Below are 19981 nucleotides of genomic sequence, written 5' to 3' on the forward strand. Positions count from 1 at the left end.
AGGAAGCAATGATGATGACATGTTTATGACAGCTATTTGACAAGTCCATAAGTCTTTTTTACGACGTACAATCAAAAATAAAAGGATGTATGGACCTCCTTTTTTTGGGGAAAAGCTCTTGGATATGTGTGAAACGGATTAGCAAAAACATAGGATTTTGTCATGTATGCAAAAACGTTCCTTTAGAATTGTTTCTTACATTAGTAGCCTAGTCAAGGATGCATCATGCAATATTGGCACTCTACACATGAGACAGACCAAGTGGAACAATTTGGAGGTTTAAAATGTCCCTCTGGTGGCCAAGTTGACCTATTTTAAGAAATACCATTGGTTTGTGGATATAAAGTCTAAGATCTTTGAAAGGCTGATGCAGAATTTGTTACAGGAAATAATCACTGCCACCTGCTCAGGTTAGCGTAAGACTAAATGTGCCAGGTTATGTAATGGGAACAGCTAACATGTAGAGTTTTATCACGTGCAACTAAGTCAACAATTTTAATTGCCTGATGCAGATTACATTTAAACTTTTTCTAATCTTCGCAAGTATGGACCAACCATCTCCTTTATATCACTCTGCATGATTACTTCAACACACCTTCACAAATAACCTGTTGACAGTATGAGGGCAAGTTGGAGTGTTTGTTTTTTAAAGTTTAGGGTGCTGGATAGAATATGTAGTCAACAAAGCTATTTAATGTGGACTGTGGAGTTGCTTAACTGTCTTTGGAAACATCAAAAAGAACACTGACAAGTGCCTATAGACTGAAAAGTATCTGTAGTAACAATATGTACTGTACGTGTACAGTACTGCATCAAGTCTAAGAGGATCATAATCAAAATGTCATTACATAACTTCCCACAAGAAATATGCAGGCCCATGATTCCGCACATGGAATCCATATCCCCTCTCACTATGCAGTAGCTAGACAAGGAGGTGATAACAATGATACTTCTTAAACAGAATCAAATACAACATAGAATTATAGAATTATAGAATATAGGATGATCATGGGGTTATAGCCCTCATAATATAATTTAGACCTTTTATTCCAGTCTTCCCCTCTAATGAGGGACTGATTTAGACCTCGGACACCAGGTGGGTGCAATTAATTATCAGGTAGAACACTAAACCGGCAGTTCTCTAAACCTCCATGGTAGGATTTGAATGCCCCTGGATAATAGGATCTCTATGGCTTCTTACCAGTGTTCTGATCCATGTACTCTCGGGACACATGTTCATTCTGGTGCACCCATTCTCCATTGCACTTGAAGAAGATCTGCAGGGCAGGCACAGCCCGACACAGCAGCTTGATAGGGTTGCTTTTGATAATGTAGGCATCTTCTGGTTCCTTCAGGAAGTGAGGCAGGGTACCTGGGACTGACGGTAGGGAGTCTGGCAGGATGTCACCTGTGGCTCCTGCAAAGAGAGAGACTTGTTAGTTCAATCAATCAATTACATTTATTTTATAAATCCCTTTTTACATCAGCACAGCAGTTGTCACAAAGTGCTTTAGAGATACAGCAGATACCCAGCCTAAATTCCCAAAGAGAAAGCAATGCAGTGTTCTTCTGGGTGACTATGACTGACATTCAAAACAAAACCCAGGATAAAGCGCTGATAGATATGTTATAAAGATTTTAAAGCTGCATTATGTAACTTTTTCTAAGTCCAAAAGCTCCAAGTCGCTAGTTGTCATTCAATAGTAACAATATTGCGCCTCCAGCCTGCCTCAAAACCGCTATATTTGATTTGGCTGTCGGTTTGGATTTTCCTGGCAGATTTAGTGCTGCGCACAATGAATGACATTTTACATTCACATTTTAGTAATTTAGCAGACGCTCTTATCCAGAGCGACTTACAGGAGCAATTAGGGTTAAGTGCCTTGCTCAAGGGCACATCGACAGATATTTCACCTAGTCGGCTCGGGGATTAGAACCAGCGACCTTTCGGTTACTGGCACAACGCTCTTAACCACTAAGCTACCTGCCCCCACGAGCTCATTGCCTCAGACTGAGAAGATCTCAATTGCATACTCCTAGCGTCCTCTCTCCTCGCCTCCTTCTTAAAACCCATTGGATGAGAAAGCCAAACAGTCCCTCCCCCCTCTGACCTTCTCCACCAGTGGGTTTTGAGAAGGAGACGCGGAGAGAGGACGAGAGGAGTATACAATTGAGAATTTCCCAGAGATGGAAGAAAAATGGTATGCATATCCACATTTCGCTAGCGGAGAGATATGGCAGATGCGTGGAGCAAACGACATGTCCCAGCAGCTCCTTCATATAACCCAAAGAAACTGGGAAAAGGGAAAACAATAGAGCCCGGGCCAAGATGAGAGTGAACCTCGGATTTGCGCTCACAAACTGGAGAGGGCTAGCTAGTTAGCTAGCTAGCTAAGGGATTCAAAACCGACCAAGAAATGTTTCTGCTGAAAAGACATAGCTAGCCAGCTAATATATATTTCTAGATATAGTAATAAGTAATATCTCGCTTTTGCTATTTAGTTGTAAATATGTACAGTGGCTTGCGAAAGTATTCACTTCCCTTGGCATTTTTCCTATTTTGTTGCCTTACAACCTGGAATTTTTGGGGGGTTTGTATAATTTGATTTACACAACATGCCTACCACTTTGAAGATGCAAAATATTTTTTATTGTGACACAAACAAGAAATAAGACAAAAAAACAGAAAACTTGAGCATGCATAATTACTCAACCCACAAAGTCAATACTTTGTAGAGCCACCTTTTGCAGCAATTGCAGCTGCAAGTCTCTTGGGGTATGTCTCTATAAGCCTGGTACATCTAGCCACTGGGATTTTTGCCCATTCTTCAAGGCAAAACTGCTCCAGCTCCTTCAAGTTGGATGGGTTCCGCTGGTGTACAGCAATCTTTATGTCATACCACAGATTCTCAATTGAAATGAGGTCTGGGCTTTGACTAGGCCATTCCAAGACATTTAAATGTTTCCACTTAAACCACTCGAGTGTTGCTTTAGCAGTATGCTTAGGGTCATTGTCCTGCTGGAAGGTGAACCTTCGTCCCAGTCTCAAATCTCTGGAAGACTGAAACAGGTTTCCCTCAAGAATTTCCCTGTATTTAGCGCCATCCATCATTCCTTCAATTCTGACCAGTTTCCCAGTCCCTGCCGATGATAAACATCCCCACAGCATGATGCTGCCACCACCATGTGGGGATGGTGTTCTCGGAGTGATGAGAGGTGTTGGGTTTGCGCTAGACATAGCGTTATCCTTGATGGCCCAAAAGCTCAATTTTAGTCTCATCTGACCAGAGTGCCTTCTTCCATATGTTTGGGGAGTCTCCCACATGCCTTTTGGCGAACACCAAATGTTTTTGCTTATTTATTTCTTAAAGCAATGGAGTTTTTTCTGGCCACTCTTCCGTAAAGCCCAGCTCTGTGGAGTGTACGGCTTAAAGTGGTCCTATGGACAGATACTCCAATCTCCGCTGTGGAGCTTTGCAGCTCCTTCAGGGTTATCTTTGATCTCTTTGTTGCCTCTCTGATTAATTCCCTCCTTGCCTGGTCTGTGAATTTTGGTAGGTACCCCTCTCTTGGCAGGTTTGTTGTGATGCCATATTCTTTCTATTTTTTAATAATGGATTTAATGGTGCTCTGTGGGATGTTCAAATTTTAGGATATTTTTTTATAACCCAACCCTGATCTGTACTTCTCCACAACTTTGTCCCTTAACCTGTTTGGAGAGCTCCTTGGTCTTCATGGTGCCCCTTGCTTAGTGGTGTTGCAGACTCTGGGGCCTTTCAGAACAGGTGTATATATACTGAGATCATGTGACAGATCATGTGACACTTAGATTGCACACAGGTGGACTTTATTTAACTAATTTGTGACTTCTGAAAGTAATTGGTTGCACCAGATCTTATTTTGGGGATTCATAGCAAAGGGGGTGAATACATATGCACACACCACTTTTCCGTTATTTATTTTTTAGAATTTTTTGAAACAAGTTATTTTTTTCATTTCACTTCACCAATTTTGACTATTTTGTGTATGTCCATTACATGAAATCCAAATAAATATCAATTTAAATTACAGGTTGTAATGCAACAAAATAGGAAAAACGCCAAGGGGGATGAATACTTTTGCAAGGCACTGTATGCAAGTGTTATAGCTACTATGGATTACTTGTTGTTTTCATGCCACATTAGCAGCTAGCTATCTAGTGACTGCGTCATTGGTTTGTTTAATTTGTTTAAAATGTTGCTTTGCTATTTAGTTTTAACAAACTATGACTATATGTATTCAAATCAAATCAAATTTTATTTGTCACATGCGCCGAATACAACAGGTGTAGACCTTACAGTGAAATGCTTACTTACAAGCCCTTAACCAACAATGCAGTTTTAAGAAAGAATACCCTAAAAAAGTAATAATAATTAAAGAGCAGCAGTAAAATAACAATAGTAAACTAACAATAGCGAGGCTATATACAGGGGGGCATCGGCACAGAGTCAATATGCATAGATAATAAACAGAGAGAAGCAGAAGCGCAAAAGAGTGGGGGGGTGGGGGGGGGGGGGGAATGCAAATAGTCTGGGTAGCCATTTGATTAGATGTTCAGGAATCTTATGGCTTGGGGGTAGAAGCTGTTTAGAATCCTGTTGGACCTAAACTTGTCGCGTCGGTACCGCTTGCCGTGCGGTAGCAGAGAGAACAGTCTATGAATGGAGTCTTTGCCAATTTAGGGCCTTCCTCTGACACCGCCTGGTATAGAGGTCCTGGATGGCAGGAAGCTTGGCCCCAATGATGTACAGGGCCGTACGCACTACCCTCTGTAGTGCCTCGCGGTCGGAGGCCGAGCAGTTGCCATACCAGGCAGTGATGCAACCAGTCAGGATGCTCTCGATGGTGCAGCTGTAGAACCTTTTGAGGATCTGAGGACCCGTGCCAAATCTTTTCAGTCTCCTGAGGGTGAAAAGGTTTTGTCGTGCCCTCTTCACGACTGTCTTGGTGTTTTTTTATTAATGACCTTGTTATACTTCTGATGTCTGTTGTCTGAAAGCCACGAATCTGATTAGCTAGCTAGCTAACATTACTTCACTTCACACTACTGTACTGGCATGGAATAGCCATGATCATTATTTGACGAAAAAGCTCTAGTTAGAAAATATATTTGAACAAAAATATCGCTTCTATTTCAGTTATGAAAGGGATCAATCGACATCAACACCTACCAAGCGTTGTGTGTTTCCAGCCCCACCATTGTCGAGTATTGGAGCAGAAGTAAAAATGTATCATTGTATTTCCCCTAGCTGGCCAAGATTTTAAGTAATAATAAAGTGTACATCTTCTAATAATAGGCATCTATGTACACTTAGCAGCCAGTTTATTAGGTACACCAACCCGATCCCGAAAATGATTCGCTCCTACAGACAGTAAGTCACATGGCCGTGGCTTGCTAAAGAAAGCAGACAGACAGGCAATTGAGGTATTCAGTTACTGTTCGATTGAACGTTAGAATGGGCAAAACGAGTGACCTAAGCGTCTTTGAGCGTGGTATGATCATCGGTGCCAGGCACGCCTTTTCCAGTATCTCAGAAACGTCTAACCTCCGGGTCTTTTCACGCACGACAGTGTCTAGGGTTTACTGAGAATGGTGCGACAGAGAAAAAACATCCAGTCAGCAGCAGTCCTGTTGGTGAAAACAGCTCGATGAGAGCTCGAAGGAGAATGGCAAGAATCGTGCAGGCTAATAGGGAATGTTTTCCTGGCACACGTTAGGTCCCTTGACATCATTGAGCAACGGTTCCATGCCACGAAGAATTCAGGCTGTTCTAGAGGCAAAGGGGGGACCAACCCGGTACTAGATGCATGTACCTAATAATTTGGCCACTCAGTGTATCTACACTGTTTTACTTTGAGTATTGATGACATAATATCCCTATAGATTAGCCTACTGCACAGAGATATGACTATGTTGTTTCCTCATTTGAGCTGTCTGGCCGAGATGTAGACAGGCTGGAACCCTGGCAGCAGTTGAACTACAACCATCATAACCATCGTGGAGCTTTGGAGAATGCGGAGGGCAACAAGATCTAAGTGTTAGTTATCCTCTAGGTTGTATATGTAAAATGAACAAATATATATTTTCAACAGATACTACAGTTCTACACTAATACTAATGACATTCTATAGACAGTATCATATTGTATGAGTATTCGATCTTTCAGCTATATAAGAAGTCTACATAAGAAGACTCCCTGAAGTGCCACCAACAATGGCTGAGCTGCAGCAACTTTGAGGAGACGTCGCAACGCAGCACAGGATGCAGTTAGAGGGGAAGGACCTGAGCTGAGATTTGGTGGCTCTTTGGAATTTTAAAAACCTACAGAGTACTGAGAAATGTTGTTGAAAGAGGGGGACCTACAACCAAACATATAAATCATATGAAAATAAGGGAAGTTTGCGTGAGAAACAATAAACTTGTGAGAAAAAATATTTGTGCATTATTTATCTAGCATTTAGGCATCATTCTTGTACTTTTGGAATTGTTTTAGATTAATTTACAAATCTGTACTTTCTTCCTGTATATCTATGATCCTGAAGGTTTCCTACAAGAGGGTAGATATGCAGGAAGATGGATGGACTACTCTGTTGTAAATACAGTAAAGAAACAAGTCGGTCCGATTAGACAGATCAGGTCAAATAAAGGTTTATTAGGGAGCTAAACAAGAATACAAGGTAGTCTCTGTAACTTCAGTAACAAAAGCACAGCGTAAGGAAACAATTCTGATAAAGTACTGAACTGATATCACCCTACACTTACAAAGTAGTTGCATATACCTAGCATAGATGCCTAGTATAACCATGGCATATGAATAATAAAGTACAGTGTAGTCGTGGAAAGTATACAATTTATGTAAACATATTTGGTAGTAAATAAATAGAATAGCGCATTGATGAAATGGCAGCAGTCGTGTGTTGTAAAGTGCAGGAGTCTTTAGATTGAAGTATTTGGCAGTCTGTGCAGTCATCTTAGCAGCCCTCAAGGTCTTCCTCTGCAATTATTTCTGAAGCCTTGCCTGTGCCCTTTCCTCTAGCTCCTTTGCTCACGGCACGACTCTTCAAAACTGGAATCGTACAGAAACAACACATGAACAACACTGTTAGCAATTTGTAATGATTGAATGTGTTGTCTATGATTAGGCTACATCATACTAATACCAATTTCTTTGGTGTAGGTTTACCACCGCTTGTCTACAGTCGTGGTCAAACGTTTTGAGAATTTCACAAGTATTGGTCTTCACAAAGTTTGCTGCTTCAGTGTTATGAGATATTTTTGTCAGATGTTACTACGGTATACTGAAGTATTATTACAAGCATTCCATAAGTGTCAAAGGCTTGTATTGACAATTACATTAAGTTTATGCAAAGAGTCAATATTTGCAGTGTTGACCCTTCTTTTTCAAGACCGCCCTGGCATGCTGTCAATTAACTTCTGGGCCACATCCTGACTGATGGCAGCCCATTCTTGCATAATCAATGCTTGGAGTTTGTCAGAATTTGTGGGTTTTTGTTTGTCCACCCACCTCTTGAGGATCGACCACAAGTTCTCAATGGGATAAAGGTCTGGGGAGTTTCCTGGCCATGGACCCAAAATGTCGATGTTTTGTTCCCTGAGCCACTTAGTTATCACTTTTGCCTTATGACAAGGTGCTCCATCATGCTGGAAAAGGCGTTGGTCGTCACCAAACTGTTCTTGGATGGTTGGGAGAAGTTGCTCTCGGAGGATGTGTTGGTACCATTCTTTATTCATGGCTGTGTTCTTAGGCAAAATTGTGAGTGAGCTGAGAAGCAACCCCACACATGAATGGTCTCAGGATGCTTTACTGTTGGCATGACACAGGACTGATGGTAGCGCTCACCTTGTCTTCTCCGGACAAGGTGTTTTCCGGATGCCCCAAACACTCGGAAAGGGGATTCATCAGAGAAAATGACTTTACCCCAGTTTCTCAGCAGTCCAATCCCGGTACCTTTTGCAGAATATCAGTCTGTCCCTGATGTTTTTCCTGGAGAGAAGTGGCTTCTTTGCTGCCCTTCTTGACACCAGGCCATCCTCCAAAAGTCTTTGCCTCACTGTGCGTGCAGATGCACTCAAACCTGCCTGCTGCCATTCCTGAGCAAGCTCTGCACTGGTGGTGCCCCGATCCCGCAGCTGAATCAACTTTAGGAGACGGTCCTGGCACTTGCTGGACTTTCTTGGGCGCCCTGAAGCCTTCTTCACAACAATTGAACCTCTCTCCTTGAAGTTCTTGATGATCCGATAAATGGTTGATTTAAGTGCAATCTTCCTAGCAGCAATATCCTTGCCTGTGAAGGCCTTTTTGTGCAAATCAATGATGACGGCATGTGTTTCCTTGCAGGTAACCATGGTTAACAGAGGAATAACAATGATTTAAAGCACCACCCTCCTTTTAAAGCTTCCAGTCTGTTATTCTAACTCAATCAGCATGACATAGTGATCTCCAGCCTTGTCCTTGTCAACACTCTCACCTGTGTTAATGAGAGAATCACTGACATGATGGCAACTGGTCCTTTTGTGGCAGGGCTGAAATGCAGTGGAAATGTTTTTTGGGGATTAAGTTCATTTTCATGGCAAAGAGGGACTTTGCAATTAATTGCAACTCATCTGATCACTCTTCATGATATTCTGGAGTATATGCAAATTGCCATCATCAAAACTGAGGCAGCAGACTTTGTAAAAATTAGTATTTGTGTCATTCTCAAAACTTTTGACCACGACAGGATATCATAAATGACAGTTTGAAAAAAAAATACCTAGCTTATTAGCTTGCAAGTAGATAGATAGCTAGCTAGGTACTACCATAGTTCTTGAGAATCCAAGGCAAGGGACCATACCAATGATGGGCCATACCCAGTACAGTAGTATTGTCAGAAGGACAAAGGTCTGCCGATGCATGCTAAAGCCAAAGTGTTCTGTAAATGCAGAGCTATGAGAGTCAAAATGCACTGTTTTACACTGCTTTTCCACAAGTTTGATAGCTAGCTAATGTACCAAGTTAACTTGCTAGCTAACGTCAGATTGCTATCTAATCTTTTAAGAGAAACTGTAGCTAAAATGAAAAAATAACAATTATACCAAGTGTATCATGTTTTTACCTGTTCTCAAGACATTGTAAAATGTAAATTATGCATATTCCTTTTTTAAAATTGTGTCCATAGCTGTTATCTATCGCATCCACTTTCAGTCTCGAATCTCCACCAGCCTCAGAGCGGATGTTGATGTACTACGTCAGTGGTCACCAACCGGTCGATCACGATCGACTGGTCGATCTCCAAGGCATTCATAGTCGGTAGCCAATGATTTCTGTATTTGTCTCCTACTGTTGGCAGTAGGTGCACCTGATTCAGCTGCCCTGCATGCCGGGTAGGCGAAGTGTTCCCATTTTGAACCATTTTATATGTCTGAAGGCACAAATTCTGCCTTTCCGGCGGGCCCGGAGAGCAAATCAAGTGCACTATAGACATATCGTTGACCAATCGGATGGCTCAGATTACTGTGTCTGCAGGTGTAAAAGAAAGCTACAGCAAAGTTGATACTGTGAGATTTCAAAACATTTAAAACCATGACTAGAGAGATTCAATGAATACAGCAAAGAGCTGCTGTTTTTATGAGTGAGTTCATTACATTTACATTTACATCATTTAGCAGACGGTCTTATCCAGAGCGACTTATAAATTGGTGCATTCAATTTATGATAGCCAGTGGGACAACCACTTATTTTATGGGGGGGTGGGGGAGGGGGTAGAAGGATTACTTTTATACTATTCCAGGTATTCCTTAAAGAGGTAGGGTTTCAAGTGTCTCCGGAAGGTGGTCAGTGACTCCGCTGTCCTGGCATCGTGGGGGAGCTTGTTCCACCATTGGGGTGCCACAGCAGCGAATAGCTTTGACTGGGCTGAGTGGGAACTGTGCTTCCGTAGAGGTAGGGGGGCTAGCAGGCCAGAGGTGGATGAACGTAGTGCCCTCGTTTGGGTGTAGGATCAGAGCCTGAAGGTAAGAAGGTGCCGTTCCCCTCACAGCTCCGTAGGCAAGCACCATGGTCTTGTAGTAGATGCGAGCCTCAACTGGAAGCCATTGGAGTGTGCGGAGGAGTGGGGTGACATGAGAGAACTTGGGAAGGTTGAACACCAGACGGGCTGCAGCATTCTGGATAAGTTGTAGGGGTTTAATGGCACAGGCAAGGAGCCCAGCCAACAGCGAATTGCAGTAATCCAGACGGGAGATGACAAGTGCCTGGATTAGGACCTGTGCCGCTTTCTGTATAAGGTAGGGTTGTACTCTGCAAATGTTGTAGAGCATGAACCTGCAGGATCGGGTCACCGCTTTGATGTTAGCGGAGAACGACAGGGTGTTGTCCAGGGTCACGCCAAGGTTCTTTGCACTCTGGGAGGAGGACACAATGAAGTTGTCAACCGTGATGGCGAGATCATGGAGCGGGCAGTCCTTCCCCGGGAGGAAGAGCAGCTCCGTCTTGCCGAGGTTCAGCTTGAGGTGGTGATCCGACATCCACACTGATATGTCTGCCAGACATGCAGAGATGCGATTCGCCACCTGCGTATCACAAGTCGCAAGATTTCATCTGGAGAGAGAGGGGAGAAAGAAGTCTCCCGAGTGGCGCGGTGGTCTAAGGCACTGCATCGCAGTGCTAGCTGTGCCACTAGAGATCCTGGTTCGAATCCAGGCTCTGTCGTAGCCGGCCGCGACCGGGAGACCCATGGGGCGGCGCACAATTTGTCCAGGGTAGAGGAGGGAATGGCCGGCAGGGATGTAGCTCATTTGGTAGAGCATGGCGTTTGCAACGCCAGGGTTGTGGGTTCGATTCCCACGGGGGGCCAGTATAAAAAATAATGTATGCACTCACTAACTGTAAGTTGCTCTGGATAAGAGCGTGTGCTAAATGACTAAAATTTTATGTCAAAGCATAGGGTAGGGCAGGACCAACGGTGTCATTTGACTTAATGAGGATCGGATGTCGTCAACCTTCTTTTCAATATGGTTGACGAAGTCATCCACAGAAAGGGGGGAGGAGGAGGAGGATTCAGCACGGAGGAGAAGGTGGCAAATAGCTTCCTAGGGTTAGAGGCAGAGGCTTGAAATTTAGAGTGGTAGAAAGTGGCTTTAGCAGCGGAAACAGAGGAAGAGAATGTAGAGAGGAGGGAGTGAAAAGATGACAGGTCCGTAGGGAGTCTAGTTTTCCTCCATTTCCCCTCGGCTGCCCGGAGCCCTCTTCTGTGAGCTCGCAATGAGTCGTCAAGCCACGTAGCATGAGGGGAGGACCGAGCCGGCCGGGAGGATAGGGGACATAGAGAGTCAAAAGATGCAGAAAGGGAGGAGAGGTGGGTTGAGGAGGCAGAATCAGGAGATCGGAGGGAGAAGGATTTAGCAGAGGGAAGAGATGATAGGATGGCAGAGGAGAGAGTAGCGGGAGAGAGAGAGCGAAGGTTGCGACGGCACATTACCATCTGAGTAGGGGCAGAGTGAGTAGTGTTGGAGGAGAGCGAGAGAGAAAAGGATACAAAGTAGTGGTCGGAGACTTGGAGGGGAGTTGCAGTGAGATTAGTAGAAGAACAGCATCTAGTAAAGATAAGGTCAACCGTATTGCCTGCCTTGTGAGTAGGGGGGGACGGTGAGAGGGTGAGGTCAAAAGAGGAAAGGAGTGGAAAGAAGGAGGCAGAGAGAAATGAGTCAAAGGCAGACGTAGGGAGGTTAAAATCACCCAGAACTGTGAGGGGTGAGCCATCCTCAGGAAAGGAACTTATCAAGACGTCAAGCTCATTGGGAACCTGGAGGGCGATAAATGACAAGGATGTTAAGCTTGAATGGGCTAGTGACAGCATGGAATTCAAATGAGGAGATAGACAGATGGGTCAGGGGAAAAAGAGAGAATGTCCACTTGGGAGAGATGAGGATTCCTGTGCCACTGCCGCGCTGACCAGATGCTCTCGGGGTATGCGAGAACACATGATCTGACGAGGAAAGAGCAGTAGGAGTATTAGTGTTTTCTGTGGTAATCTATGTTTCCGTCAACGCCAAGAAGTCGAGGGACTGGAGGGTAGCATAGGCTGAGATGAACTCTGCCTTGTTGGCCACAGAACGGCAGTTCCATGTAAATACATTTACTCAGCACTGTCAACACTTTTTATTCAACACTTTTATAAGTCATAAAATGTATGCTCACTCAGATGTGCCTCATAAGCAATACAACAACTGATCTATTCCCGGTGTGATCATGTAGCCTACATAAAAAATGTTGGTCTGAAAAGAACAACGATGCATTGGCAGGGCTATTCAAGCAAAGCCAATTTGCGGTGATAATGTATTGGACCTATAGCCTACTGCATAAACCTCATTGCTACAGTATAGTTTTAATAGGATAATGTTGCATAGGCATACGTTTTTTAAGTAATCTTCAAAAAAAATCTGAGCGGTAGATCTCGCCTGGCATTTTGACTCAAAGTGATCTCGACTCAGAAAAGTGACAACTGTACTATGTCATTCATGAGAGTCATCTATGAGAGAGTCATCTATGAGATTCTGGGAAATCGTGTTCAAATTTAGAAAAAATACTGTATTCTTGTCAGAGGGGTCTCCAAAAGCACCTGTACACACATAGTTAAAGCTGCACTGCGTAACTAACATTTTGAACTAAAGGTAAGTAATATAAACTACTCTACTATGATGTGCCATAGAATGAAATTATGTTTGGAAAATTATATGCCTGGAAAATTATTAATCTCAAAGAGGTGTCACTGGTCTATAGGAAAAACAGATTTTTCACATACTGAGGCAGTACTTTGGATTCACTACTCTCCCCATGTTCATATTGAAAATCTGTAATTTCCCCACAGACAATGTTCACATTTCTCATTCATCATACATAAACATTGTCGAAAAAGAAGAATACATGGAGAACAATTCAAGCAATTCTCTTCCACATTAGTCGAAATCAGTCTATTCAGGGCAATTTGTAGATGAATGAAATCAGAATAGACCACCAAACGCAGGCATTGGGCGAGGACTGATTACCAGCACTGTGACTGTTGAGCCTGAATGCATCTTATCTCTGCCGCAAGCCCTCCTCTTTGTGCACAGAAGGTCTTTGTGCAGATGCCCAATATGTCCCTACGTGAGCACACAATTCATACCAGGTTATTCCTTCAAGTCAGTTTGGCAAGCAGCTGGAAAAGGTTTGCTTGCCATTGTGCGTTAGATTACCTCATCAATTTAACAAAGAGGGGGGAAACATTGATCTAACAAACAGTCTAAACAATATGAGATGGGATTATAGTTCAAGATAGATCTGGGATGCAACCCAAATGGCACCCTACTGTATTCCCTTAATAGTATTCCCTTTATAGTGCACTACTTTTGACCAGAGACCTATGGGCTATAAAGGGAATAGGGTGTCATTTTGGACGCAGTCCTGGACTCTTCATATGAAGCCTCTAGTTCAGGGAGAGCCCTCTACATCACTGCTGGGCCCAGAACAATAAGGAGGAACAGCATGCCATTGCTGGGCTTCATCCCAGAATCGCTGGGCTTGATCCCTCAATCCCATCAAGGACGATACGGATAAGCTATTCAGAGCTTTAAAAGCCTATGAAAGCTATTATGCCCCACCATCAAAACCAATTCTGTCCACTGAAATCGAATCGTCCGGCCCCACTTTCCACCACCACCTCCCATGAATTTTGTTGTGTCTAATAGATAAATGAATGAATGAACGCATAGGCTATAGTGCACTCACAAATGCAGTAAACACACAGACAATAGTGTAAACACAACAAAACATCTGAGTACAGGACTCAGTACATAAGGTCTTCTAGGGATTTAAACTTTCATAAAAGGACCCTGGACTTTTGGAGATAGGATTTTGTAATGTCTTTTTACACAACATTTTTACGATTTGACGCACACAGTTTGCCAAGCCAATTCTATGGTTATTGTCTGTAGCCAGAAGGGCCTTGAGCACCAAATGCTTTTTTATGAAGGGGAAAATACATATTTGTAAGTTGCCATTCTGACAAAGAAATTGACTAATTCCAATAACAGTAATGATGCAGACAATTACATTGATGGAATCTACAATCTATCTGCACTATTAAAGCTGATAAACCGCCCAGTGAAAAAATAAAAAATAAGAAACAACAGTGTCCTGACGAGAGAGCACATTTTCTATGCAAGGCGAAATCGCGCTTCATTAGCTCATTGTTATGGATGTATCCAAATAAATGTTACTAGAAAACAGCTTAAACAAATGCAAATGCAGCTACTTGTCACACCCTGGCTCTGGGACTCTATATGTTGAGCCAGGGTGTGTTCTTTCTGTTGTGTTTATTTCTATGTTGGCCAGAGTGACTCCCAATCAGAGGCAACGAGTGTCAGCTGTCGTTGGTTGTCTCTGATTGGGAGCCATATTTAAACTACCGGTATCTGTTTTCCCTTTGTGTGTGTGGGTTCTTGTTCCGTGTTGGTCATTGTTACCGTGGACTTCACGAGTCGTTTCTTGTTTTGGTTATTGTTGTCTATTATCACTAAAGATAATAAAGTTTAAACATGTTCGTTCATCACGCTGCGCCTTGGTCTATTCCCTACGACGATCGTGACACTACTTTGCTGTTATTCTGGCTGCACTGTTTGACGTGACTGTAAGTTAGCCGTAGTTGGCTAGCTAGCAAGCAAGGGATAAGAACGTTGCCAGCCAGTATGGCAATGGAACATTTAGGTCGCGTCCATAGATACAGAACAAAAATACTTAATGACTGGGTCGTGTCTCTGGCAACCAAACCGATAGAACCAATGACCAGCTGGTTTGGGTAGCAACCTAAGATTTGTGTTGGGACTATATCTCATGTAAGAATGAAATAGTATGAATACATTCATCAAAATAAGTTTTTTAAATGAAAATGTCAATCATTATTTGAATATGTTGGTAACCCGTTGTATAAAAGTGATAATGTCCTCGAAGCTGGTGTTTGGAGGATATATTGGCACGGTTTGCCGGCACTCGACTTTGTCTCAGGCCTAACAACACCCGTGCCAATATATCCTCCTCCAAACATCGGCTTCGAGGGCATTATCACTTAAATAGTGGCCATGTTGTTTAGGTACTAGTCTGGAAAGTATTGCATTGAGAGACCTTTGTCCATAGATGCCACATATCAAGTTTCGTGCAGATCGGTCATTTGGTGCCAGAGGAGTAGCGTTTTAAGTGTTTGTGACGAACGTACGACCATATTAAGTATTAAACAATTAAAGTCTTCAGAAAAGAATTCATACCCCTTGCCTTTTCCCAAATTGTGTTGTTACAGCCTGAATTAAAATTGATGAAATAGATGTTTCTTTATCTCACCCATCTTACTTTTTTTGTGTTCATTTATTGAAAATGAAATACAGAAATATCTCATTTACATAAGTATTCACACCCCTGAGTCAATTCTTTGTAGAAGCACCTTTGGCAGCAATTACAGCTGTGTCTTTCTGGGTAAGTCTCTAAGAGCTATCCACACCTGGATAGTGCAATATTTGCCCATTCTTTTCAAAATTCTTCAAGCTCTGTCAAATTGGTTGTTGATTTATTTTTATTTTTATTTAACCTTTAACTAGGCAAGTCAGTTAAGAACAAATTCTTATTTATAATGATGGCCTACACCGGCCAAACCCGGACGACGCTGGGCCAATTGTGCGCCGCCCTATGGGACTCCCAATCATGGCCGGTTGTGATACAGCCTTGAATCAAACCAGGGGGTCTGTAGTGACGCCTCAAGCACTGAGATGCAGTGCCTTAGACCGCTGCGCCACTCGGGAGTTGATCATTGCTAGACAACCATTTTTGAGTCTTGACATAGATTTTCAAGCAGATTTAAGTCAGAACTGTAATTCGGCCACTCAGGAACATTCACTGTCTTCTTGGTAAGCAACTCCAGTGTAGATTTGGCCTTGTGTTTTAGGTTATTGTCCTGCTGAAAGGTATTTTAATCTCCCAGTGTCTGGTGGAAAGCAGCCTGAACCAGGTTTTCCTCTAGGATTTTGCCTGTGCTTAGCTCCATTAAATTTTTTAAATCCTGAAAAACTCCCCAGTCCTTATCGATTACAAGCATACCTATAACATGATGCAGCAACCACTATGCTTGAACATATTTTCAGAGTGGTACTCAGTAAGTAATGTGTTGTATTGGACTTGCCCCAAAGATAACACTTTGTATTTGGGACAAAAAGTTAATTGCTTTGCAGCAATACTTTAGTGGCTTGTTGCAAATAAGATGCATGTTTTGGAATATGTTTTATTCTGTACAGGCTTCCTTTTCACTCTGTCAATTAGATTAGTATTGTAGAGTAACTACAATGTTGTTGATCCATCCTCAGTTGTTTTCTCCTATCTAAACTCTGTGTAACTGTTTTAAAGTCACCCCGCCTCATGGTGAAATCCCTGAGCGGTTTCCTTCCTCTCCAGCAACTGAATTAGGAAGGATGCCTGTATCTTTTTAGTGACTTGGTGTATTGATACACCATCCAAAGTGTAAATAGTAACTTCACCATGGTAGCTGGGTTAAAAAAAATAAGCAGACATTAAATATCCTTTTTAATGTCTGCTTCTTTTTTTTAACCCAGCTACCAATAGGTGCCCTTCATTGTGAAGCATTGGAAAACCTATATGGTGTTTGTGGTTGAATCTGTGTTATAAATTGTATGTGTGGGGTGCAGAGATGAGGTAGTAATTCAAAAATCATGTTAAACACTATTATTGCACACAGAGTGACTCCATGCAACTTATTATGTGACTTGTTCAGCAAAGGTTTACTCCTGAACTTATTTAGGCTTGCCATAAACAAAGGGGTTGAATACTTATTGACTCAAGACATTTCAATTTGAAAACATTATTCCACTTTGACATTATGGGGTATTGTGTGTAGGTGTAGCACATGGGGATGTGTGAAACTTACTCCTCAGCCTGAAGTGTCCCCACTTGCGCCAGCAAATAGCTTTTCGCGTGGCGCCGACAGGTAAGACGCTTCAGGAGGGCGGTCATGTGTGCTAGCAAGGCAGAGGGTGTGATGGGAGGAAGTGGTGCTTGCTAAGCAAGCAGCGTGACGTCCTTTACTTTGCCCAGTGACCAAAAATCTCAATTTAATCCATTTTAAATTCAGGCTGTAACACAAGAAAATGTGGAAAAAATCAAGGGGTGTGAATACTTTCTGAATCCCTGTAATCTTTCCCAGATCATTAAGTGACAAGTTGGAAATTGTTTCACAAGCAGAAGAAGATTAAATTATGTTATTTCTGCTACAGGAGGTAGATTGGAAGGGAAAGGGGTATACAACCTGTAGAATTAATTCATTACTCCCAAACCTGACAGGCAGTGGGGCCTATGCTGACACATCCTTTGTTAAATTGATTCCTGACAGATTGTAATTTCCATTTTACTGATGTCTGTGCTTGTCCTACTCTCAATGGGAACTGACTGCTCCATGCAGACACTTAATTGCCAGGGTGTTATATATTGATATATATATATATATATATATATATATATATATATATATATATATATATATATATATATATATATATATATATGTGGGAGGGCTATATATATATATATATATATATATATATATATATATATATATATATATATATATATATATAAATGATGTAGCCCTCCCACTTTCTTCTCCTCCATTTAGTGTCCTTCATCTGGTCTAATGGGCTAATTCAACAGGAAGCGTTGACTGCTAAAAAGGCCTGGTGAACCCAGTACATGCTTTTGATTTGGCTGAGAGTACACATCAATTTCCCACTGCAAACTGCTAATTATGAACCCTGTCCTCTTCTTAATGCCTACACACTTAACGCAGTCAAAGGTAACAGATAATTGGAACAAGGTGACAATGCACGCTCCATAAAGCACCCCTAGTCTCACTCTAGGCTCCCTGCTCGTCTCTCTCTCTCTCAACTCATGATAGATGCTCATAAATACAGTATGAGGCTTAATGAAGTCAATGAGTGTGCCGCCAATAAGTCACTTATTTCCTCATTACGCCTGTACATTTTTACACTGCCTCTTAAATGCTCCTCGCTTTCCTCCTATCTGCTGCCAGTCACTGGGTGGAGGGCGGGCGGCAGGCTGATGCTTTCCCCCTGACTGAGCAGAGCTGCCTGCCTGGATGCTGGATGGATGTGAAGGCAGGCAGTGCAGATAAATGCCATGGTGGTTATCTGTATGTAGGGACGTTTGCGGTGTCTGCCGTGGCACTGATGCTGTGATCAGGGACGAGGGGAGGAGGGGAACAATGCCAATGAACCAGGGGACCTTGTTTAGCATAAAGATTTAAATCAACTATGTCTCTGAGATATACCATGACATGGCAATCATAACTCTGCATGTAGGCTTTAGTCAGTTCTGTTCACTTTGCTTTTGGAACGCTGTGGAGTGCAGAGGACTGAGCTTGTACAGTGTGATGAATAAGGACAGGGCTATGCCAAGAGGAGGTTAGCATTTTTCGTCATGATTTTTGTTCTGGAGGTAGCTCTGCAGTGGTCACTAGCAAAAAGTAATAACATCCGATTTTTTACCTAACCTTAACCACACTGCTAAACCTAATGCCTAACCCCTCCTGAGTGGCGCAGTGGTCTAAGGCACTGCATCGCAGTGCTAACTGTGCCACTAGAGATCCTGGTTCGAATCCAGGCTCTGTCGCAGCCGGCCGCGACCGGGAGACTCATGGGCGGCGCACAATTGGCCCAGCGTCGTCCAGGATAGGGGAGGGAATGGCCGGCAGGGATGTAGCTCAGTTGATAGAGCATGGCGTTTGCAACGCCAGGGTTGGGGGTTCGATTCCCACGGGGGGCCAGTATAAAAAAAAAAAATTAATGTATTCACTAACTGTAAGTCGCTCTGGATAAGAGCGTCTGCTAAATGACGTAAATGTAAAATGTAAATGTTAAATTATTACCAGAAAGCACATTTTTACAATACAATTTTGACTTTGTAGCTGGCCTATCTAAGGGGAAATCGCTCAGTTTTGCCTCCAGAACAAGACTTATGACAATAAACGTCAACCTGCATGCCAAGATGGGTAAACTACTGAACAGCCAAATGCTGTAAAAAGAAAAAGGAATCAAACTAGGACTGCTGCATCTCTCATACCCCTGTTTTGTTTGACAGTTTGCATCTCTCCTTCCAGCAATAAGCCTCCCAGCAATGAAACTAAATGGACAGCAGCAGTAGTAGGCTACCTGTTGATTCAGACACCACAGCACTCCACTCATTCGCCACTCTCCTGGTTGCCTCCCTTCCTGACTCAGTTACACATTACTATTTCACAGCTGCCTCTGGACCCAAAGTCCTTTAAACCATACACTTTTATTGTCACACACTGAAGATCACTGGGGACTTTCTCATGGATTTTTCTTCACAGGGTTTGAGCTAGGTAGAGGGCGAGGAAGAATACTGTTAGGCTGTGTGAGTGTAGGCTTTACATGGTGAACACCCTCTCTTGGATTTCAGCAGGAATCCTCTTCATTTGAAAGCCGGGAGTGTCAGTCTAAAGTGTCAGGCTAATCCAACCACGAGGCTATCGAAGGAGAGGAGCAGAGAGGAGTGTGGCTGAGCTGAGCTAAGGAGGAGAGGACTTGCGCTGACGAAGGTGTCTACACTCTTGACTGTTCTGTTCTCTAAAACCCCCACTTAAACTCTAGGGAGTAAAGAGAAGCAACAGAGGCACAAGCATGCTCACTAGTGGGCTCACTAGTGGGCTAGTAAGCCTATGTGTTTGACATGGGCCGGAGCAGGCCTGCGAGCTGAGGGTGAGAGAGTGCCATGTTCCTTATTTGATATTGTTTCGATTCCCTTTTAATTGTAAACTAATAGAAAATAGAAGTGGGAGACTACTGCAAGCTATAGCTCTCATTCTCAGC

The 19981-nt window shown here is 42.8% G+C and overlaps 1 protein-coding gene across 1 annotated transcript in view; it reads right to left on the reverse strand.

The window, feature by feature from the left end:
* unc5db (unc-5 netrin receptor Db) overlaps nt 1–19981 on the reverse strand; it is a gene marked incomplete at both ends in the record, with an annotated part of 221555 nt that overhangs the window by 65065 nt on the left and 136509 nt on the right. Inside the window, one exon of the mRNA XM_084177511.1 lies at nt 1202–1417. Within this exon, the coding sequence (XP_084033637.1) occupies nt 1202–1417 (216 nt within the window). The remainder of the gene's footprint in view (nt 1–1201; nt 1418–19981) is intronic.

Source organism: Coregonus lavaretus (assembly GCF_964263955.1).
Source record: "Coregonus lavaretus genome assembly, chromosome: 14".
Classification (NCBI taxonomy): Eukaryota; Metazoa; Chordata; class Actinopteri; order Salmoniformes; family Salmonidae; genus Coregonus; species Coregonus lavaretus.